The sequence below is a fragment of the Dysidea avara genome, chromosome 9 (genome assembly GCF_963678975.1).
Source record: "Dysidea avara chromosome 9, odDysAvar1.4, whole genome shotgun sequence".
Classification (NCBI taxonomy): domain Eukaryota; kingdom Metazoa; phylum Porifera; class Demospongiae; order Dictyoceratida; family Dysideidae; genus Dysidea; species Dysidea avara.
The window spans coordinates 35,868,193-35,892,906 of NC_089280.1; the positions used below are offsets into that span (position 1 = coordinate 35,868,193).

Here is a 24,714-nt window from a genome sequence, read left to right on the forward strand (position 1 = left end):
TGAAAAGTTACAGGAAGGAGAAAAAATCCATGACTTGACCTAGGTAGCCTCGAACCTGCGGCCATCCGATTTACACTCGAATGCTTACAGGGGTCTACCAGGCGGTCAGGATGATTTCTCCTTGTTATTTTCATGTAATTATATCCATAGGAATTCTAGAGAGTGACTCATTATCTCTAAGTACCCCAAGTAGAACCAAATGGACACTAGTTAATTTATTAAAGCTTTACAGCACAAGTACTGAAGGTCTGTAGGACACCTGGTCCTACAACCTGCTCAAAGACATTAGCTACATAAGGTGTGTTTGAAAAATTGCAGGAAGGAGAAAAAAATCCATGACTGGACCTAGGTAGCCTCGAACCTGCAGCCATCCGATTTACGCTCCTCTCTTAGTTGCATCACTTTCATTTGACAGCCCTGTTGTAATGATTGTGCAAAGTAAACTATGATCCCAGCTCAAACAATTCAACAACTCATCATGATGTCATGTGTGTGATGATGTCACTGATGTGCTACACCCACTGGTCATACGATCACATGTCACACACACTACTGTACATGAGTAGAACATGTCACACACACTACTGCATGAGGTTGTGAGGTTGGCTGCCTTGTGCATGCTTGGCAAAAACCATTAAAACTTGACAGTGAAAGAGACCCATCATTATTACAGGATGACAAACACGGGGTTAAGAATATTTGATTAGTCACAATGACACCATAGGAGGTTATTATAAAGGGTAATGGTAAAACCAGGAACGGAGAAATAGGAAACGAGAAATGGGTGGAAATGGAATTCCTTCACTGCAAAACACTCTTCATTTGTAATTGAAAGGGTAGCAGAGCACAGATTTTCTCTGTGGCTTAAGTAGCAGTGACTGCTGTATTAGAGTGTTTTGCAACTCAATTGCTAAAAAATCATAAGATAAGCATACAATTGTACTAACAGAATGGTAATTGTATAATGCATTGGTACAATGTCAAATCTATCAATTAGATAAAGTCCAGAGGAGTGTAGCCAATTTCATTATGAATAACTTCTCTCGATTCAGCAGCATGCTGGACCACCTATCCTGGCCAACTTTAGAACAAAAGAAGAAAATGTCTTAGCTACTTATGCTCTTTAAATTGATTCATGGTCTTGTTGAAGTCTCATCAATTACTCTAACTCCCTTAACCTCATGTACTTGCGGTCACTCTCGTCGTTATGAAACACATTTACATTCTTTCTTGCCTTTAGCAGTAAAATTATGGAATGATCTACCTCAATCACTAATGATGTTGATGATTTTATGCAAGAACTTGAACTCTACTTATATCCCTCGCACCCCCTGTATGATTATCTGTTTGTAAACTCTTTTAGAGGTTTTACACAGTAATTATAAATTTCTGATGCATATCACCCTGGAGGTATCCTCGGTGGTATCAGCGGCTTAAGTTGAAGTGACTGCTCTATCACAGTATGATCAGAGTACTATTACAGATTTAACGTCATTACGAGCTTCTGAGAATTGTAATACAGTGGTATACATGTCAGCCTGGATTTAAGCCTTCGTGTCATATAGTGGTAATACATTTGCTAGCTGCCTATAATTATAATCTAATAGAGCAGTCACTTTAGCTTAAGCCACTGATACCTCCAGGATGATCTGCATTATCCACCATCAGAAATTTGACCCAAGACATTATACAATTGCCATTCTGTTAGTACAGTTAAATCTTATGGTTTTTAAGCAATTTAAGTTGCAAAACACTCTAATACAACAGTCACCACTACTTCGGCCACCAAAGTCGTGAGAAAATCTGTGCTCTGCTACCCCTTCAATTACAAATGAAGAGTGTTCTACAGCGAAGGAATTCCATTTCCACCCATTTCTCGTTTCCTATTTCTCTGTTCCTGGTTTCACCACTACCCAATTATAAAATACACTCCATCCCATATTAGGTACTATGACAGAAATTCAAACAATGAGTAAAAGCAAAAGTGTGAGAATATCACAAGTTGGATAGCTGACAGAGCAGTGATTTTCATTGGCAGGAATGATAGTAAAAGATTTTTGTAATCTTGTCGTTTTTTTGTTTAAAAAAAATAATATACATGCACAGATTCTCTGTGTACTGCATGATCAGCGTATCATATTTCTGGTGAGGCTTTAAATTGTATGCAGCTCTGTTGTGAGGACTGGATAGTCCACCACTACAAGGTTTGAATTCAATTACAACAGTATAAAGTGTACTAACAGGAGCTCACAAGTGCCAAATTAAAGCCTTATGAGCTCCTGGTACTAAAAATGGCAAAACTATACAACATGTTGTATTTCATATTTCTTCAGCTTTTTACTCCAAAAACAGTTAACTATATGAGCTCATCCTCGCTACTGATATTTGTGCAAAACACAAACTATTAAACCACTACAAAATGTTGTTGAAGTACCTGCCATTGAACATGTACTGTATGATTAGCTAATATCATATGGCCGCATTTCTTATGATGATCCATTAGCAGATCTTTTCTTTTGCCAGAAATACAAACTGTTTTACAAAGCTAGGTTGTTATTACTTAGCAAAGCACTGTAGCCATGTGGTGCTTCATGTAGCACACAGCATGTAACAGCTGGTTGTTAATAATGAGGTATGTTAACGGTAAGGCTTTACTCCTCCATGCTAGACATATATGGTATCATGTTGTGATTCCTCTTTATATCTGAGGCTGTATAGTATAAGGGTCACAGGATGATGAACCCAATTTGTATAAATTGCATTAGAAACATTTTAGATGTGCAAAAATTTAAATGGACAAAACGTAGTTCTTAATTTATTTCTGTCTCCAGTAATATCAATTGCCCAGTCAAGACCCTATTGTTTCAACTGATGAATCACTCAATGTGGGTAAGTAAAATCCGGGAAGAGGATGAAAAAGGAAAGCGGGATACAGTACAATGCTTCTTTGCAGCATTGTAGATCCCTTTCTGCTGGAATAATTGATCAAGCAGTCACCTGTATATTAAATAGAGCAGTCAAGAATTCTTCGTTAACTATCCTACCAGGGACCTGCATTGAAAGCATACAAATTGTAGTAACTAAGTCTATATACCTAATCCATGCCAGCTATAGTCCATTAATTCACAAGCTTTCAATGTAGATCCCTGGTGGGATGGTTAACTAAACATTCTTCACTTGACTGCTCTATTAGACTATTTCGATGCTCTGATAGAAGGATTCAAAAATATGGCAAAGAAGCATTGTGTTGTAAAACCCAACCTGTATATTGACATGATGACTTTTATCAGACATTTTTCATTGATCGCTCTCATTCCCCATTTCGTTCCCTCTACTTACAGTCAATCTAATGATAAAAATGAGGATAAAGTTTAGCTGCCGTGCTAGTACGGCAGATAAAGTTTAGCTGCCGTGCTAGTACGGTCACACCTACCCAGGAGCAGGAGCCAGCACTGGGACACTTGTATGCTACTCAGGTGAATGAGTAAATAACAGGCAAATCCTACTGGGGCAGGACTAGTAACCCACAGGAGGCTGTACCATGTCTCACAGGTGAAGGTGTGGACAACCCAAGTCTCTTTCCCACTATGCAAGACACGGTCAGTTGGCAATTGCTTCCCCAGTTGACACCAGGTACCCATTAATGTTTCAGCTGGGTGGGCTCCTTCTCCATTGTACTAGGCCACCAGGTTCCTATTTAATCAGTTGGGTAGACTTGTAGGAAACAACTACACCAATCTGGCATAACTGGCCATTGAACCTGGAACCTCCAATTACCAGGCTGATACTCTAGCCACTTGGGGTATGCGCGTGCACACACACACACACACACACACTACACACACACATACTACACACACACATACTACACACACACACACACTACAGTACAGGCATTTTACCAAGAATATTGGGTCAACCTCAAACTAATTGCAACAAAAGCAAACTCAACAGATTTAGTTTCCTTATTATTATTATGTCCTCAATGACAGAAAAAAAGTCCTAAGGAATCCTCATGGGGGAACAGTGTGAAAATCACTGAAATAAAAAGCCACTTTTTTGCTCCTTAACAGTTTGATGTTTTTACAGTGTTTATAGTCATATCTCAGCTAGGGTACTACTAATATCAAAACTTATTATACCATTGAAAAGCTCTCGCAAAGACGAATCTTTTGGTACTAAAATTATCACCTCAGGAAAATGTGTTAATGAGTTATAATTAAATATATCCTGGATTTGCTAACTCTTTGTACATGTACATGTTTTGCAACTGTAACTACTGTAGTAATGCATTTATGCATGTTTTTGCATGCTACAGAATACCATATAGTGCGCTTGAGAGTTTTCAACCTGCAGGAGAAAGGTTATGCTGTGGATGTGCAAAATATTGCATTTACCAATGAGAATGATCAGGCCCAACATTGTATGGTATATAAGGCAGAGTAGTTGTAGTGGTTTTTTAATGCTGGTGATAACATGAGAAGAGTACTTGCTAACTAACTGAACAAGCCAGGGCAAACTTTGTCAATCTTGACATTAGGTGCTGAAACCCAGGAATGAACCAGGGACCTTTAGATAAAGGTAAGTTGCTCATTCCGTATTCCAGCTCACTCAAACATTCTCAATTCTTCCAGTAATGGATGCACAACCTGAATTGTGTACCATCTACAAGACTTCTGCAGATACAGATATCCCATCTTCTACTCTAAAAGCAAAGGGTAGTTCAACCATCAGTATTTCCAGGAATGACAGCATTTGTACTATGCCTGGGGAAGTAGTACATCAGCAATGTTGCCGCAAATACTGCAACCCACACCAAATAGCAAAAGACACCAACCAAGAGGAGTCAATGCCAAGCACATCAAGCAATGGCAGGCCTATACTTTTGTCATCTAAGGAGAGATTTTTGGTCATCTTTGGTCATCTTCAGAGGGATTCAGGTTGATCCACTGCTCCTCTTTCAGATCAGAGACTTACTACTGTCATGTAATCATCAGATGATTTGGAGTTAGCCTTCAAACATAAGCTGTGTAGAAGTTAGCCAGCACTTGCTGATGCAATACAGAAGATTTGTGAAAGTGGTATCCTAGCAGATACCCCAGATGATGGCATTCAGTATATCCTGGATGGTGGAACACTTCTACAATGCATCCCATTCATGGTCTCGCGGTTTTACATACGGAGATATCTTCCACCAGTACACAGAATATGTAGCAAGAAGGTACAAGGATGCCACAGTTGTATTTGATAACTATGAAAATACGAGCACAAAAGATATGACACATCAGAGGTGGTCAAAAGGAAAGGCTGGTGCAACTGTGACAGTTGCTGCACCACAATGAAGAAGGACCAGTTTTGTCCAACCAAACAAATGAGCAGCAATTTATTTTCATGCTGAGTACAAAAGTAACTACAAAACTTACCATGCACCAGGAGATGCTGATCTTTTGATTGTTCAGAAGGGTGTTCAATCTGCTACCACCAGTACCACTGTGCTAGTTGGTAAAGACACTGACCTCATTGTTCTGCTCTGCTACTGCACAAGTCTCAACTACCATGACATCTTCTTTCGTCTTGAGCCAAAGAAAAACACTAAAAGAACTTCACATCTGGAATATCAGAGACGCAAAAGAAAACTTGATCAAGACATCTGTAACAACATCCTCTTCATCCATGCTATTCTTGGGAACACCACGTCTCTATGGGATTGAAAAAAAAGACATCCCTTAGCAAGTTCAAAGCAAGCAGTATGGTGCGTGAGCAAGCAAAGGTGTTCCATTCTGATTCAGCTTCCACACATGATGTGATAGATGCAGGAGGGAATGCTCTAGCACTAGTCTACAATGGAATGTTAACTGACACACTAGATTCTCTCTGACATAAATGGTTTTGTGAAAAGGTGCATCCTTACCACCACCTTCAACAGCAGCAAAGTACCACATCTTTCACGTGTACCTTCAAATTCAAGAATGAAAAGGATCAGCTGTAGAACTTCATCCCAGAGAATGGGGATGGCAAGAGTGTGAAGAGGGGTTTGTGCCACTTCAAACATCGCTACCTCCTGGTCCTGAACATCTGTTACAGGTGATCAGATGCAACTACCAGACTGACTGCAGTACACTAAGGTGCTCGTGCAAGAAGCACAATAATGAGTGTAGTCCTGTTTGTGGTAACTGCAAGGGAACTGGCTGCACAAACAATGGTATGACAATGGTATGGACACACTTGAGTGATCATACAAGGGAGTCTCTTGATAGCACTGTATATTATTAATTATATTTGATTATAACTTGTTAATACATTGTCCTAAGGTGATAATTTTAGTACCAAAAGATTCATCTTTGCGAGAGTGTTTTAATGGTATAATCAGTTTTGATATTAGTAGTACCCTAGCTGAGATATGACTATAAACACTGTAAAAACATCAAACCGTTAAGGAGCTAAAAAGTGGGTTTTTATTTCAATGATTTTCACACTGTTCCCCCATGAGGATTCCTTAGGACTTTTTTTTCTGTCATTGAGGACATAATAAGGAAACTAAATCTGTTGAGTTTGCTTTTGTTGCAATTAGTTTGAGGTTGACTCACATAATGACTGTACTACTACAGATAAGAGGCATTATGATGACAAACAACACAGATGGTTTTACATACGTGATATTGATATGTCTCCATTACTCTTCCGTGTATTAAGCAACAGGGGGAGTGGTTGGGGAGGGTTAGATGAAGATCTTGTCCTTCCAATATGTGGGTGTGCAGTCTGCAATGATGTGTGTATAGTGGTGTAGACATTGTAGGGGAGGTGGTAACATACCTGTGATGCTCCTGGTGATATGGTCATTGCTGTAGGGAGGATGACATGTGGTAAACACACATACAATACTATCCACACAACATGTATACACACAATGGCAAAATAAAGCTGCTGCTGCTGCTGCTAAACATCAGGTCACACCTACACATTGAAACACAACGCTAATTGTGTATAACTCGGGCTCTAAGTCAGTGCAAGCAAATCCTACTGGAGCAGGACTAGTAGTACTCCACAGGAGGCTGTATGTACAACCACTGTAGTACTCCACACGTATGTCTCATAGGCTGAGTGAAGGTGTACAATCCCTCACTGGCATGGATAGTTACACACACGCACGCACGCACACACACACAACACACACAAAACACACACACGCACACACACAAACACAAACACTACACACACACACACACACACACACACACACACACAACACTATGCACAAAACATTATTAACCTCTTGGTGATAGTTTTGAACATTCTTCTTGTTTTTCTAAACAGTCCGTGTGTGAATGACGATTACAATCTACAAAAGCATTAACACACATACATGCACACCATCGTCTGATACTGTAGGATACATATAGAAACCAAGCACTGCAAAGTAAGGACAAAACAAAGGAGAAAGCCTCCATATTAAAAAAATATCCTAGAACTTGTGTGGTGAAAAGTTTTCAGACTCAAACATGTGTTTCCAATTAAGAGTGAGTGAAACACTAACAACACCGTTACTCTAATAGAACAGTCACATATTTGATTCCAGTACGATTTTCGAATAAAATTTTATCAGCTTGTGGTACTTATGTGTCCCGATTACACAGTTAACAAGATTATGACCACACCCACAACATACACAAACCTCACCTCTACAATAGTAACCTTGGTGATACATGCCCCAGAGCAATCTGTCACATGCTGTACATGTGGTGGCTGGCTTGCAGGTAATCAGGTCAAAATAATGTCCACCTGATGGACAACAGCATAATGTATAGTGGTATTGTAATGATGAACAACTAACCCTGTCTGGCATACTTTGGGCAGCATATGTCTCTGAAAAGAATATTTCAATAAGTTTACAAAACTGTATTGCACAGTGGATTAATGTGGACAAAAAATTGTGACTGGATCTGCAAAAACCCGACACAATCGTGCAACCCAAAATGTACAGTATAAAGCATTGAATACAATGCAGAGGAGGTTGGATACGATATAAGCACTACTAAAAACTATTACCGTTAATTGCATATTTTCAATACCAAGACAAAGATACAGTGATAAAGAAATTAGCAACAGACACACATGGTTTTTATGACGTACAACAGAATTCTTATTGAAACACCAGTGCTCAGGTTTCCTGCTCTCTAATCAATTCTCCGTGAGGCCAGGCTGCTTTTTTTTTTTTTCAGTTTACTTTTTGGAGCGATTTCAGCATCCATATTACTTTCTTCAATGTTTATTCGGCTCGACTACAAACACATAAAGTGTCCTTATAGTTCTACCCATCGATTTATCCGTAGATAACTGACGAAACTTGCAACACACATGACCCCTTAAGATTTCAACAGCGATTTACGGGCTCGGAATAGTGGGGTTGAATGGGATAGATTGCCCTAAAATACTAAACTATAGGTGCACTTTTGAATGGTGTTTGTTAAAACTTTGCTGAAGGCTTGGTTATACTTTCAATACAAATATATTCACTCACGTGTGCCGTATCCAGCCTCCTCTGGAATACAGTGGGTGAAATACTTGTGTATTATTATAAAAAATTTCCATAAATTTTTAAATACTTTGTTCTTAGTGGGCCTAACAATTAAACCTGGATATCATCTTCTTCACCTACACAAGAGAAGCTTGAAAATCTTTGTTTTGATGCAGTAGACGCAAGGACATGAAGGGCATTTGTTTACGTCATGTCGAAATGATAGCAGCGAAGAAATGTGATACAAGGAAAAACTTGTCTGGTAATCGATCCCCCTACTCATGGCAAACCAAATGGTGCAAATTTTAACTCCATGTGTCATTCTGCTCAAAAGTCACAACTATTTTAGTAAGCACCTGTAATTTATCTTCCATAAAATAGGTCAATGATCTACAAATTTTTTTAGAACAGCTGTCAGGAAAAATATTTTACTACCCAGCTGCTTCACTACAAACTGTATGAGGTGACCTAAAGCTATGTGTGCAAGGTATGAAAATAAGTCTAATATAGGCTCCGGGTGCTTATTGGGGCGAACCTGAGCGAGCCCCACACAGGCAGTAGTCGCTTCAACCATTGGTACGTCGCGTTTCCAAAAAATTTCGTGCGTACGTCGCGTTTCCTAAAATTTCCGTGCCATACACAGAAAGCCCCACACTGGTAGTGCTCTCTTCAACCGTTCGTACGACCCGTTCGTACGTCACGTTTCCTAAAATTTCCATGCCATACACGGAAAGCCCCACACTGGTAGTGCTCTCTTCAACCGTTCGTACGCCCTCGTACGTTGCGTTTCCTAAACTTTCCGTGCCATACACGGAAAGCCTCACACTGTGCGGCAGTCACGTTTCCGAAAGTTTTTGTAAAGAAACGGTGTCAGCACTTCTTAGCTGCCACGTGTGGCATGGCTAGCAATGTGGAAAGCGAAGAAGCAAGGGAAGAGAGGCTTAGAAGAAGAAGAGAGCGTGATAGACTTAGAAGAGAGAGGAAGACCGCGGAAGAAAGACACGCAAGGTTTGTGTTAGTATCCAAGCTGACCCACTGAGGTGACACGTGGTACGCTCGTGCAGGTTGGCTAGACGCAGAAAACAAGACAGGAATAGACGTGCAACTAGAGCCAGTGATGGAAACATTCAAGCCATAACTACACCTGAGCAAGAACAGAGCCTGAGCACAAGAAGGGAAAGAGGAAGATTGAGAAGGCAGAACGAGACTCATGAAGAAAGATCAGCAAGGTACAACTAGCTAAATAATAACTGTTTTATTAGTGTAGCATTGTGGCCTGTGATTTAAATAAAATTAAAGTTTAGCAGCTCTCCCATACTAAAATCCAAGTATGTATGCAAAGGCTTCAGTAAGTTACCACCTTCTTTAAAGAAAATAATTGTATTGAGGCCTGATATTTATTAATCATTCTCAAAATTAGCTAGAATTACTGTATAAAGTGATTAAATTATATACTGTCTATTATATAGATTGTCTAGGGCTAGGGAAAATTATAGACATAGGCGAGATGCTATGAATATGGAACATTCTGAAACAGCATTTGACCAGTCAGAGGAAAGGCATGAAAATGCAGATAATCGAACAGATCGATTTCAACACTTGTTTGATCAGCCAGGGGAAACACATGAAAATGTTCCTCGATTTAGAAACTTGACAGTAGACAACCCAGAAATAATTCGAAAGATGCGAGAGTACCATGTGGATTTAACAGCCTTACAGAATACACTATGTGATGTTTGTTTGGAACAGTTTCCTTCTATCAAAACTAATGAAGCAGGTGTATGCTACCGTTGTCAACATGATACTGAAGTCCCTAAACTATATTCTGCTGCAAACAACATGAATCCTGGTTCAGTGCCACCTGAACTTTGTGTATGTTACTTTGTAATGTATTTTGTTCTATCTACTTCCAAAAGTTACCATTTAAGGCCTAAAGATTAATTAGACTTTAATGGTTTTGACCAGCAGTATAGTACTCACAACATTATTAACGCACAATTTATTGTTTTATGTAGGGTTTGTCTCAAGCTGAAGAAATGCTCATCGCAAAAGTACTACCGGTTATGTGCATATATCGCCTTCCACATGGTCAATATTGTTATGGTGGACATATCCTAAACCTTCCTCAAGATGTCGCTTCATTTGTCAACAACCTGCCTCGTTCCCCAACTTCCCTAGATGTTATAATTGTTAGAAAGCAAGGAGCAGCAGAATCTCATAGAGATTTCAGAGTCAGACGGTCAGTTGTTGTTAATGCACTACAATGGCTTGTTCTTCATAACAAATATTATGACAATGTAATCATCAATCATGATACAGTAGAGCAGTTACCAATTGATAGTTATCTCACTAACCTTGTTGCAGTAACACTTGATTCTGATGAAGTGGAAACCACATTGCAGCACAGTAGTCCTTATGAATCTCATATGAACAGTACATTTGTTCCTGGTGGAATGACAGGTATTACTGAACAGGAAGCAATTCGCCAGTCAATTAACAATGAGCAACAACATGTGGATTGGCCTTCGACAGATGGAAACCCCATTAATGAATTTACTACAGAGGGATACATGGCTTGTGCATTTCCCACACTTTTCGCAGAAGGATCAGCAGACTTTTTAGCACCTCGGCAACGAGTTGTAACCATTGCTAACTACTGCAAACATTTAATGATGTATCATGATCAGCGTTTTGCAAAGCACCCACGTTTTAGGTACTTTGCCCTGAACACCATATATCACTTACAGGCTTGGCATGTTCTACACCATCACTTTGTTCAACAGTGGGCAGCACCCATAGTGGTTAGTGTTTTATTTTATTAATTACAAATTATATGCATGTGTAAATTAATACTGTTGTAGTGGACCTGGAGCAAACCACTTCCCCTTTGCCTTCAGATTGGATACAAGAAGCTATTCCTTCCACTTCATAATGCATTCATGAAGCCACACCTTCTCCTAGGTCAAAGCTGTGGGATGAAGATCTCTCTCCTTCATCACAGAGGATGGAACAAAGTCACCAAACCACAAGTGAAGTCAGCAACATGAGTGACGCTGTTGACTCTCTATCCCTCTTGTCACACTACTACATTGACAAAGATGGTTTGTTCTGTGTTTTTTAAATACTGTTATATTATCCTTTTTTTTAGTGCAAGCCCATTCCTTTCCTTGCGGAATCAGTGAAACCACTCCCTCTCTGTGCAGCATGGGTGAAACTGACTCGGGATTTTTTTAAATAACCCTGGCAAAGAAGGTTTGTCTTATGTTACTTATGCATTATCTATCAATGTTGTGTTTATGCTTAGAACAAGCCACTCCATCTCCTTGTGCAATGAGTGAAACCACCCCCTCTCCATATAGCTTAAGTGAGACTACTGATCCTGCTTTTTAAAATTACTTTGGCAATGATACCATGGACCAAGGCACCCCCTCACCCCTCCCAAAGCAGATGAATCATGACACTCCATCCCCTCCCTTTAATATCGTAAGCCGATGCACACCTTCTCCTCTCCCAGAGTGGACGATTTATGGGACTTCACCCCTTTCTGATTCCCCTTCACCCCTTTCTGATTCCCCTTCACCCCTTTCCTCTTTCTAAGCCATGGCACCTCTTCAAAGTGGATTAATAATGAAACTCCATCCCCTTCCTTATACTGCATGAATCAAGGCACCCCTTCTCCCCTCCAAACATCGATTAATCAACGGACTTGAGCTTCTCATCTAGATGGAGACACCAATTTTTACCTCCCCAAGATAATAACACTCCCTAATGAACTATACACAACACGATCATTCCTATTGGACAGACTTTATTATTTTGACAAATATTATTAAATTGTGTAATTACACTCAATGATCAATTACGAACTATTGTACTATATAGCTAGCAACCAAAAGAATAAATTTACGAGTTTCTTAAATACTGTATTGTTCCAATCCATTAAAACTGATGCCAACTTATTATCAACGTTAAACTCGTGTCTCTTCTGGATTCCAGTCGCCGGTATCACTACTACATATGTTCCTATGCTACGTGATAAGGTATCCTCTTCTTCATGCCACTGTTTGCTATCCTCTTCGCAACAATCCTACAATCTTTTATTGCTATCAGCCAAACGCCTGCTCGCTACAGTCGCCACTCTGTATCCTACCCGTGCCACGCAGCTGGTGCTCTACCCCAACACAACACTCTAAATATAGCACATCACGATCACTAATTAGAATTGACGCACGTGCAAACTGCGTACCTCGTGGCTGTACTGTATCATGACCGATAAGCAGGACGTGTCAGTTTCCGACCTTGTGTCGTGTTCCTCTGCTTCGGTTGAAGGAGTGCTTGTGGGAACTTTATCGCCCGTTAAGAGTAGCCGAAACAACACTGCTGTGAAGTACTTTGAGGGGCATATTTCGGATGGGTGCAATACTGTCAGGTTCGTTTCATTGGAACCAAAACTTAGGCCGCAACTTGAAGAAGCACGGGAACAGTCCAGTGGCGTGCTTTTAAAGAACTGTGCTGTTAAAAGAAGTACACAGCACAATTTAGAAGTCCAAGCTAACAGCCGTACAGTCATCAGCAATTCGCCGAAGAAATTTAAAGTTGACAAGACAGCTATTCAGCTATCTGAAGTACGCTCTAATGAAATAAAGGCATTGGAAGATCTCAAAGATGTTGCTGAGCATCAGTACATGTCAGTGACTGGAAAAATTACATCTCTTTTTCCAATTGAAAGAATCAAGGTTAAATCTAGCGGAACAGAATTGCAGAAGAGAGATTTTTTCTTATCTGACCAAACAGGTATATACAGATGTGTGGCTTGGGAATCCCACATTGAGCTACTACAGGAGAATAACAGCTACTGTATAACCAATGCCACCGTCAGAAGTTTTAATGGGGAAAAATATGTGTCAATAGGCCAGCAGTGTGAAATTACAATGATCCAAGATATTGGCCAAGTGATTGACAGTGAAAACCCTGAAGGAAGTTCAGGACGAGCTAAAGTCATTAAAGCTGAAATAGTAACTGTTATCACCATCGACATTTATAAAAGTTGCAGCAATTGCTTTGCAAAAGTTCCACCCACAGAGTCACTATTAGTGGTTTGCCAAAAATGTAATGCTAAAATGAAATTGGCTAAAATGAAATTGGCTAAATGCCCTCACCAAAGTGTTGCCAATGTTATCTTGGAAGATGACACCAAGAAACTGCATCGAGTTACTGTTTTCAATGACGTCTTACAGCAAATAAGAAGTTTTGGAGAACAGATGATGGATGGCACATAGATGATCAACTACTTACTGCACCTCCTTTACAGTACACAGTTAATCACAAAGACATTGTATCTGCTGTTGCAATGTAATTAATTTTAGTGACTGATTATCTGTGATTAAACATTTTCTTGTGTGTGATTTGTTTCTTAATTATCACCTTACTAATGATTTAGTTTGTAGCTTTACAAATAATTATCATGAGCCTTAGCAGAAGAAGGGAAAGAGAATAGCTACATACCTCAGTTACTTGCTGCCATAAGCTATCCAATAATAAAATAATCTTTCGTTTATAAAAAAATACAAGTCAAGCTACAGACAATAATCACCTAGCATTCCAGCAGCACTGTTTATCACTTAGCGCTGTTTAGTGTATGTAGTTCTGTCCTTATTTGAAACATATGTTCAGTTAGCCAAGGCTCGCCCCATCACATGCTTTTAGCATCTGTCTAGTTTAATATCAAAACAGAGTGTAATGCTTGGTTTATTATACTATTGACCTCATTGTAGTCTCCCTCATAAAATATCACATGTCTAACACATGATCAACAAGTGATAACACACAGTACATGTACTGTATAATATTACAAACTTACATTGCAACTTTACATGCTCCTATCCAGCTCTCCTTGTGTTCAGCTGACTTGCCGTTCAAATGAAACTCTTTAACACCTGAAAAGGTGTAATAACAACACCACTAAAATATCTAGAAATGCCGGCTTTAGTATTAGTGTGTTGTAATAGCTCGCCAATGGTTAAATATAACTTAAACTGGCTAAAATGAAAGGAAATTTAAAACACAGGTCTTTATTCAACAACACAAAGCTGTACAGCGACATATGACTACTGGCCAGAGTTCCAATAAGGCCCCTGACCACTCGTATGGATTTCCACTGTGCTTGGGAAAAGCAGACAGCAAAAACTGACCACTCAAGTCTAGCTGATTGTGAAATTTATTCATGTTGCTTTGTGTTCTTGGTGAAAAATCAAATCTGCTGTCATGGGCAATTTTCCCAGACCCAGTCACATACAAGCACACAAAAAAATTTGGAATTTTCAACTAGAGTAGGGACTATGGCACATCGATAAAAAGCACTGAAAAAAGTTGTAGTCCATGATATTAAATCACAGTAAAACAATAAGAAGTGTTATATCCCTACTGTGCTCAAGATACCGTAATAAAAATAGTTGAAAATTCTAATTTTTTTGTGTACTTGTTTGTTAACTTTTTTTGTAAATAATTAATATGACTGGTGAACCCACACATAAAAAAGAAATGGCACCGTGCGCCCCAGCTATATCAATATCATCTGAAAAGTGAAGTATCTCTTATGCTTCGTTGTCGGCTATGTTCAACCTGTTACACAGCAGTACGAATCAAGAACTGTTCAAAAAGCACCACTACAATCAAAGTAGTCACTATGAAAAAATACGGATGATATCTGTTACCGTACGCAAGGAAATTTTGACGTAAGAAAAATTTGACGAATTTACACTTCAGCAAATGTGACCAAAAAAATGTTGACGAAAATCAAAAAATTGTAGACAAAACCTGTACTTTTAAAGGCGCTTATAAACATTTGACGAATTTAAATTTGATGAATTAAACCGATTCGTCAAATCCGTCAAATTTTCCTTGCACACGGTATGAAGGGAAGCCATCGACACTTTTCGCTGTCAGCAAAGATGAATGGGATACAAAGGAGGACACTGGTAAGTCCATGAAGAATGCATTGTACATACTGAGGTATGCCAAAAGGCACCTCTCGGGCCAAAGCGACGTCAAACAGTGAAAAATCAAGCCAGTAGCCTTAGCCGTTATTGAGTTACGCTTGTCTGAAGTCCATCAGTCAGTCAGTCAGTTACTCAATCAGTCAGTAGAAAATTCCGTTAAAAATTGAAAAAAAAATTCTGTAGTAACTTATCGAAAGCGTTTCGGGTTGTCTTGTTTGGACTTAGTTTTACCCAACCAATAGTGCCTCATCGTCGTCAGGGAAAATTGAGGTTGGTTTTTGGGTGATGTTTTTTTCGTGGGCCACGCCTACATCTTTGTGGTCCCTACGATATACTATTGTACTGTATGATACTGATCAACTCACTTGAACCAGTATTATATTCTGCAGCAGTCAGTTTGAAGTGAGGTATCTGGAAGTAAAAAAAAAAGAGAAGATATTAGCTGTATGTATGTATGTATGTATGTATGTATGTACGTACGTACGTACGTATGTATGTATTTAATGGCATGCATAATTTTCAGGAAAAACAAACTAAACTTCTAAAACTATCCAGCTTGAAAAGTGTAATTTTGTGAAAAAGTGACCTGCCTAATGTAGCCACCTGTTTAATAAGGTCAGGCCCAGAGGTCACTAGATGAGAGGTCAACTCACCCCAACTCTTCTGATACTTGTTTGTCGTTGAGAGTCAACACCAACTGACATGCCTTCTACATTGAGTACATACTTGACCACATACTTCACTTCTCCGAATGTTGTCTACAACAAATTACAACAAAATACATATGAAACAAGAAGTCTACATAACCAATGCAGACAGTGGTTCATTATTCTTACATGCACCTAACTGTTTTGTTAGTTAGCTGAATGCTCTATTAGAGCATTTCGATCTACTATTGATCACTATCCCACTAGCTTAAGAAGTCTGCATTCTCAGGTACCAGAGAATATGCCACTCCTTTCTCTCTCGTAGATTGCTTCAGATTCATCCTGAGGCACTTTCATTTAAACTACTGCTTAAAATTAAGGGGAGGGTGAGCCCCCCCCCCCCCACCATGAAACCCTGTTCAGCCCTTCTATCCTATCTTCCTCTATTAATCATAAAATACTAAAACTTTACCAGTCCACTAGCTCCTATGTTATGACAAGCAAAACATGGAAAGTGTGATAATGACTGGTTTTTGTTCAGCTGGTCACATTTGTGTATGTATTTTATACATCTGGTGTACATGTGTGTGTGTACATCTGGTGTACATTTGTGTGTTTTTATGTGAGTAATATATTGTCCAGTGTGCGTAATATATTAAACAATTTTGACATGTAGGCTAACTTTCCTGGAAATGATCTGAAACATAAAATCCACACACATTATTATGGTGACTAACGGGCACCCTGACTATATCAATCACTGAAAAGCCAAGTGGCCTTGAAAGTGGCCATTCCACTTTGTACCACCATTATGCAGTGTTACAGGAACAGTATGATAAGTGCCTCTGAAATTAATCCAGTCAGTACAGAAATTTATGGTCAATTCTTGTGACCGAAAGCATGACACAACTACATACAGTAGTAGTGAAGCAAGAAATGGGACACAACAGTTGGCAAAAAGGTACGTCTTGAGCAGAAGTGATGTTGAACAGTGAAGAAATCAAACCTGTAACGTTAGCCATAGTTGAGTTATACTTGGCTGGAGGCATCAGTCAGGCAGTTAGCAAAAATTCAGTTAAATATAAAATAGAAACTTGGTGGAAGGATTTCAGGTCGCGCTGAAGACATTTTTGGGATTGGGGCCTAACCAATACTGTGAGGCTGGTTGTATGGGTGAAATCTTTGAGCAAACCTTCTACTATATAGTACTACATGATAACAGCTACATACACAAATACTAAATACACTTGTTAAATATACAAATACTAAATACACCAGTTAAACACTAAATAAATACAAATAATATCAGTTAAATACTTACTCTGATGATGTTTCCTCGCTTACACACTACCAGCACCTTATCAAATAGGAATGCCCACCTGTAATGATGATGATGATATAGTACTAACAACACTACTGGTAGATACAGTTAGCTACTTTTAAGAGGAAACAAGCTGAACGCTATATAAAGACTGGAGCCCCTACCATCTTATGTTCATTTGATTGAATGGGTTAGAATATTTAACTGATGTGACTGCTCTATTAGAGTATAATTTTGCATAACTGACTTGTATGTAAATAAATGTTTACTGGAAACCACTGTGGACAACAGATTTTTTGTGTATTACTGACATCATCAAAAATTGTTTTTAGATAACTTGAAGATTACTCCATTACATGGTCCAAAGATGTTCATGTGATAAGGAATTACAAAAGTCTACCACCTGAAGTTACTACCATAGACACGGCTGCTTACCTTTTCTTCAAGTCACCTCTTTCTTCAGCTAGCTTGATTCTCAATTCACCATCAAAACGTAGTCTACCACACTGATTAAGAGGTGGACCCTGCAATAACAGTTATAATAACACTAATCAGTTACTACTGACAACTAGAGCACACTCACTTTGTATTCTACAAGACTACAGGGAGACAAAACATATTGGTAAACATATATACAAACTATTGTACTGTATGACAATCTACACATGTGCATATACACACTAGAGGTGCACCGATATGACAGTTAGCCGATATTCCGATAACCGATATAAAAATAATATTATCAAGCCGATAAACAAAGCTGGTCCGATATGGTAGCACACGACTTTCCTTACAATTTTCACTCTAATTTCAGCTGTAAAGTGACAGTGTGGGACTTGAATCAATAGTCGATATTACATAAACAAGCACTGCTGGGATATTACTAGAGCACAGATGCCCATAAATAGATGTTTATGTATCTGTATCTGCTACTTATTTACATATGTTACTGATCTGATACTGATATGCAAAAACAAGGCCAATATAGCCGATAACTGATCCGATTATCGATGCACCTCTAATACACACAGACATACGCATGCACAAATGGACACACACATCATGCAGGCATACCATAATTCAATATCTTCAATAGTCTTAACAGCCTCAAAGTCTCGTTTTGTCTCATTAATGTACTTGCTGATATCCTGAAATGACAGAAATATGATATACACATGCTACCCTTAACCCTACCCCACCCTACCCACACACACACACACACACACACACACACACACACACACACACACACACACACACACACACACACACACACACACACACACACACACTCTAGCACAGTCACGCCTACCCAGTGAACCTGTGCTGGTACACTTATGAGCTATTCAGGTCACACACAATACACACACAGAAAGTAAAGCCTTCAAGTTACTGCTAGCATGGTCACGCCTACTCAGTGACAGTCTTCTGCTACTTAGGTTAGTAACCTACAGGAGGCTGTACTATGTCCTACAGGTAAAGGTGTGGGCACCCGAAGTCCCACTTGGACCTTCACCCATCATGGAAAGTTGGCATTTGCTTCCCTGGTTAACACCCATTGATGTTATAGCTAGGTGGGCTGCTTCCCTGGCTACCAGATCCCCAATATACAGCTGGAGCAATGTGAGTAAAGTTCCTTGCTCAAGGAAAAACACCAGTAACTGAGCACAACTGGTTACCCAAGCCGGTGCTCTAGCCACATGGCTATACTGCCTCATAAACACACTCACACAACACATTCAAATACTTACATTTAGGAAATTGTGTAAGCTAGTTAATTCAGCAACTTCATTCTGTCTTCCAGCCTTTTTGGCACACTTGATTAACTCCTGAAACAAAGACAACACACACACTGATAACTACACATCACAGTTTTCCTTACAGAAACTAATAGAGGATATTTCAACACTCTCTGAAGAGGAACACTAAGGAGCTCAGAGAGAGCAAATCGTTGTTGAGATCTTTCTTGACATGTCTGCATCGCTCGTGCACACTCATTGCGAGCAGCTTGTAGCTGTTTACACTGTAAATAATAAATACAAAAATATGAAATGAAAACTGACAGCAAATATTATACACAAAACACTCTAATAGAGCAGTCACAAAGGCTTACCCGCTCAGTTGCTTTAGGTAGCTGTGCAGCATATTCACCATATTGTAGTAAAGCATCTTGCTGTGAACAAATGAACAATTATAAATCATGTCTGTACACAATGTTATTGATAGTAGCCCTTAATGGTTTGCAGGACTATAGTATGTTCATGTTGAGCTGAATCCTCAAAAACATTTAATAACTCATGGATGCAATTACATACGATCTTGAAATTTGGCTTATTTGTAGTACTGCTTGACCAACTAAAAATATTTCAAAATCTTTTTGTTCAAAAGTTTGACATAGTATTTATGGTCAATCAAAATTACGTGTCTGTTGTTGACACTTTTGCTGTTACCAATAATCATCTGGTTGGCTGAAATGTTAACTCTATTGAGAAAAAATCCACTTTTAATTTTTAGCTGTTTTTCAGGATTCAGCTCAACGTGAACATACTATAACAAGGGACCATTACTCCTCAATCACATGGTCAGGGACATCTACACTACTGTACACACCATACACACCTCATTGAAGAAACAATTTGCAATGTCACATTGTCCAAAATCACAGCACTGCTTGAAACCTTTCAACAGCACATCATGGCACTTACTCAATACCTAATATGGAACATACACAATAACATATTATCACACACACATTGTATAGTCCAGTACACAATACTATTATGGTAACTATACACAATACTATTATGGTAACTATGGTAACTATACACAATACTATTATGGTAACTATACACATTCACATTTCTACATAGACAATGTGGCCCCTGATCTACTTACAACAATTATCGTTTTATTTGCCATTTTAAGGCCATTCTTTTCACATACAAGGCCATTGTATTATGTAAAACAAAGCCATATAAAATTGCTTTCAAACTGCAAGCACATTGTACTAATCTACAAATGAAGTAGGGTTCCACCAAGTGAAACAAAGAGATGACCACTATTACGCTGGCTAATCATTTCTACTGATACTCAAGTATTTTCAGATCCTTTTAGGCTAGAGACCAAATGAGGTTACACACAGACACCATTACACACAGCCACCATTACACACAGTCACCATTACACACAGCCACCATTACACACAGCCACCATTACACACAGCCACCATTACACACAGCCACCATTACACACAGCCACCATTACACACAGCCACTATTACACACAGCCACCATTACACACAGCCACCATTACACACAGCCACCATTTCACACCACAATAACAAACTCAGTGGTGGCATGTTCCTTTTCTGGTTCTGACGAGTGTCTGCGTTTTACACTTTGTCTTTCTTTTTATCTTCCCTTACATCTTCTAAACTGAGGTATTAATTTTTCGTACTACACTTTTCTTATAGGAGTGTATTTAGACACCACAGAACTATTTGAAGTGTTTGCACTACTGTAAGAGGAGGTGGATAGCTGGACCATGGCAAAATTATATCAAGACTGTGATACTGCATGAGCCAGGCTTTTGTACAGACAGCTCAACTTGGGTTACCAATAAAAAAAAAACGCATGTTAATTGATCATTTTTACTATACAAAGTTCACAACAGTCAGGACACCATTGGAGACACTGTCAGGTGATCAAGACCATAGACTAGGACCAACAGGTAGATCTTGAAAGCTTTCAATGATTGTTCACAGCGGCAAATTCAAAGTACGTATTTACTCCCCAGATCTAGAGCAAGATTATACATATTAGGACTTGAATAGAAGCTCGGAGCCTATTCAGGATGTGCTTGCATTTAAATATAGGATCTATTTTCTCGGTTACAAGCCACACTATATACCAGTAGCCTTTTACAGCCTTTCTTGATCACGGACAGCTAGTTGGCAGCAGAACTTGATAGATGACATACGGCCTTGATTGGAAGTGACGTTGAAACTAATCCCAACTAAACTATCTGAAGTGTACAATGAAGTAACACAAATGTACAGACATATTAGGAGCAGTACTACCATATTGGGTGATATAGTATGACATGGTATGCTATTGATGGAACATGTTGTAGTAATTACTGTAATACCAAAGTGTTGATAACCTGATAACACATTGATAATGTGATATTACAACATGTTAAACATGACTTAGTTAAGATCCCAAAGTATCCCATACACTGACACCTTGATAATCAGGGGTACCAAGGTGTAAACATTACAACTATATAATACAAAATGAGCTACAAGCATCACCCCCAATTAATCAAGAGAGTAACAGATCATATGCACCACTGAAAAACATTTCATGACTGTGATCGAATGTGATGTATTTCGTGAATCACAGTGAGTCCCAGGAAATAGACCAGTTACAAGTACTTCATCCAGAGTGATGGATTCCTCTACCTGTAGAGCAGAGTGATGGATTCCTCTACCTGTAGAGCAGAGTGATGGATTCCTCTACCTGTAGAGCAGAGTGATGGATTCCTCTACCTGTAGAGCAGAGTGATGGATTCCTCTACCTGTAGAGCAGAGTGATGGATTCCTCTACCTGTAGAGCAGAGTGATGGATTCCTCTACCTGTAGAGCAGAGTGATGGATTCCTCTACCTGTAGAGCAGAGTGATGGATTCCTCTACCTGTAGAGCAGAGTGATGGATTCCTCTACCTGTAGAGCAGAGTGATGGATTCCTCTACCTGTAGAGCAGAGTGATGGATTCCTCTACCTGTAGAGCAGAGTAAAGAGTCCTGCTTGTAGGGGTAGTGGTGAGTTATAGCCCGAACCACATTTGATAGAAAATTGATACCCATACTTTTGTACAGGATTTACAATAGTCATTCACATCCAAATTTTCTGGCAATTTACTAATAAATGCAGATTGATCATTTTTTCTTTCAATGAACAGATCATGAATATGGTTTGTTAAGATCTCATGACTGAAGTGAGAATACACACAGCACGACATGTGCTCTCTCATCAAAAAATCATGTGAAAAATTTAAGATGTGACACAATATCACCACAAGTGGTCAGTACATGGTGTAGTTATGGGATGGCCTCCTGATTATCACTTTCCAGGTCAGTTTATGTACTAAGGGATAGTTTAGGACCTTAATTAAGTGTCTGGATTATGTAGGTGTCCTCATTTTGAATGTCCTTGTTAACAGGTTCCACCTAATAATTTCAAGTGTCCATTGTATGCAGATGTTTTCACCACACATTTGTACATACAATGTGTATCTAATAGTTTCACTCACCTGGGGTATTGCAAACAGTAAGCTAATGTCTTCATTGCTACACTGGTTCTTCATTGCATTATAAAAACTCTACATCAAGTAAACAAAAACAGAATGCTTCTCAAGATTCCATAATATAACATCCTGCACATTCAAACATTATACTCCACAAATTCCAATACTGCATCTATTCCACATCTCCATACCACAATGGCACAATCCACAGATTCCATACTATGCTTTACACATTCCACGCTACATTCCAGAGTACACTCACATTTCCTATCAATTTCAACACGGTGACATAATTGTTCTCAGTTTCATATAACTCGTGGAGAATAAATTTTTTCTTTTCTTCTACATCTGCTGTTGACTTTGGCTGTTGCTGTGTGGAAGGCTATATACAGGGTGAATATATGAAAATGGACAGACAGATGTAGAGACAATTATAAAATACCTTAAGTTTATGGACAACGGCCTCATAAATACCCGAGTCAGCATAGGGATCTTCCTCGGCTGTTGGTGTATGGTCATATATTGTAACATCAACGTCTCTTTGTCTGTGGAACAAGTTATACAATACACTAGTAGCCAGTATCAATATTGATTAGGTGCAGCCACAAAAAGAAAAAAGTCAAGCCTGCTATATAAACAATCACAATTATTATAACCAGTAAAACATGGACCACCTGTGCACTACTCAAGTACTAATGGCAGATAAAGGTATGGATCCCTGAAGTCCCACCTGATTCACCTACACTGTGTAAGAGGTGGACAGTTGACATATATTAACACCTGGTACCCATTACCATATTTCAACAAGGAAAACCATACAGCTACTACTATGTGAAGGTGGGGACATGACTACAACAGGAATGGACTGGAAAATGGACTCGCAAACGTACGGGAAGGAACTTGCCTGGTACATCAACATATTCAGATATGAGCCATGGTTCTTATCTGATGGAGGCTTCTATAACAATAATTCTAGGCTGGGCATGGCTACTAACCGGGGGAGGCTATTGTGCAAGCTGTGGCTATTAACCGGTCAAATATGGTACTTCCCAGTTCACATACATGTGTACACATGCACGCACGCTACACACATGCATGCACATATGTGTATGGACAGACTCACACACATTGTACGCACGCATGCATGTATGCATGCGCGCACTACACAGAGAGGAGTATACACGCCAATCCAATATACACACAATTATGCAGTGAAGCACATGATAAATTAACACTGGTCATATGATCCAGGTGACATACAACTCTAATGCTATAATACAATATTATAATGGCTTAATAAGAACTGAAATAAGTTAATATGTGGCTGTAGCTGCTACTTGTGTAATCATTACTAGGTGTGCTCCAAATGGAATAAATCAAGTACCGGATATCTCCAGGACTGTAACTAAAGCATCCTTATTAGTGAGGTGTCCTGATTTCAGGGATCTAAAACTAAATGTGTATACTAGTGCTGGGCAATATAATGAATACATTTTGTTTGTGATATATTTATTTGTATCGTGATATGATAGCTGGAAATTATTATCATGATAGAACTCCCATGACCTACCCAGTACTATGTAAGTTTGCCAAGCCTTGCACTGCACCCTCATTGAGAGCGTAGTTATACCATTAGATATTCTGGTAACATGTACACCGAATCTAGTATCCTTTCTATCATTTTGATAGGTGCTAGGTAAATACACAGATATACAATGGTCAATGCAATGCAGTGGGCAGTAAGAACAGTAGTTCAAAGAGCCAATGCAATTACACCTTGTAATAGATAAAGACAGGAGCTCATCGAGTCCGTAGGACGAGGGAGCATGTAACTCCGTAAACGGCGAAATTCAAACATGGCGTCGCAATTTATTAATAGTAATTTAAACAGTAACCGTATAAGGATAAACACATACCGCGCATGCTC

General features: G+C 39.1%; 2 protein-coding genes and 1 long non-coding RNA gene across 4 annotated transcripts in view; 2 read left to right on the forward strand and 1 right to left on the reverse strand.

Annotated features, from left to right (window-relative positions):
* Window positions 1–24,714, reverse strand: part of LOC136266992 (guanine nucleotide exchange factor VAV2-like) — a 36,110-nt gene that overhangs the window by 6,223 nt on the left and 5,173 nt on the right. For both annotated transcript variants that reach the window (XM_066062051.1, XM_066062050.1), the window contains exons 6-24: window positions 23,230–23,332; window positions 23,050–23,169; window positions 22,794–22,862; window positions 20,101–20,193; window positions 19,595–19,654; window positions 19,364–19,504; window positions 19,233–19,310; window positions 18,556–18,629; window positions 18,065–18,080; window positions 17,917–18,005; window positions 17,482–17,539; window positions 16,167–16,271; window positions 15,879–15,924; window positions 14,376–14,451; window positions 7,832–7,863; window positions 7,678–7,779; window positions 7,271–7,339; window positions 6,814–6,842; window positions 6,654–6,759 (exon numbers count right to left, since the gene is read on the reverse strand). In XM_066062051.1, the coding sequence (XP_065918123.1) occupies window positions 6,654–6,759; window positions 6,814–6,842; window positions 7,271–7,339; window positions 7,678–7,779; window positions 7,832–7,863; window positions 14,376–14,451; window positions 15,879–15,924; window positions 16,167–16,271; window positions 17,482–17,539; window positions 17,917–18,005; window positions 18,065–18,080; window positions 18,556–18,629; window positions 19,233–19,310; window positions 19,364–19,504; window positions 19,595–19,654; window positions 20,101–20,193; window positions 22,794–22,862; window positions 23,050–23,169; window positions 23,230–23,332 (1,466 nt within the window). The remainder of the gene's footprint in view (window positions 1–6,653; window positions 6,760–6,813; window positions 6,843–7,270; window positions 7,340–7,677; window positions 7,780–7,831; window positions 7,864–14,375; window positions 14,452–15,878; window positions 15,925–16,166; window positions 16,272–17,481; window positions 17,540–17,916; window positions 18,006–18,064; window positions 18,081–18,555; window positions 18,630–19,232; window positions 19,311–19,363; window positions 19,505–19,594; window positions 19,655–20,100; window positions 20,194–22,793; window positions 22,863–23,049; window positions 23,170–23,229; window positions 23,333–24,714) is intronic.
* LOC136266492 (uncharacterized) lies at window positions 9,136–11,314 on the forward strand. The gene is made up of 5 exons (XM_066061507.1): window positions 9,136–9,523; window positions 9,580–9,744; window positions 9,985–10,387; window positions 10,531–11,189; window positions 11,263–11,314. The coding sequence occupies exons 1-5, from the start codon at window positions 9,414–9,416 to the stop codon at window positions 11,312–11,314; spliced, it is 1,389 nt and encodes a 462-aa protein (XP_065917579.1). The 5' UTR covers window positions 9,136–9,413.
* Window positions 11,376–12,075, forward strand: LOC136266995 (uncharacterized). Its single transcript, XR_010706441.1, has 3 exons — window positions 11,376–11,616; window positions 11,664–11,767; window positions 11,820–12,075. It is a non-coding gene; the product is annotated as an uncharacterized lncRNA (long non-coding RNA).

Excerpts from the sequence above, each read along its gene's own strand:
- LOC136266492 (XM_066061507.1), top strand. The coding sequence starts at position 9,414 with ATGGCTAGCAATGTGGAAAGCGAAGAAGCAAGGGAAGAGAGGCTTAGA. Across the intron at positions 9,745-9,984 it reads CATGAAGAAAGATCAGCAAG|ATTGTCTAGGGCTAGGGAAA; the intron begins GTACAACTAGCT and ends TCTATTATATAG. Across the intron at positions 10,388-10,530 it reads CAGTGCCACCTGAACTTTGT|GGTTTGTCTCAAGCTGAAGA; the intron begins GTATGTTACTTT and ends TGTTTTATGTAG.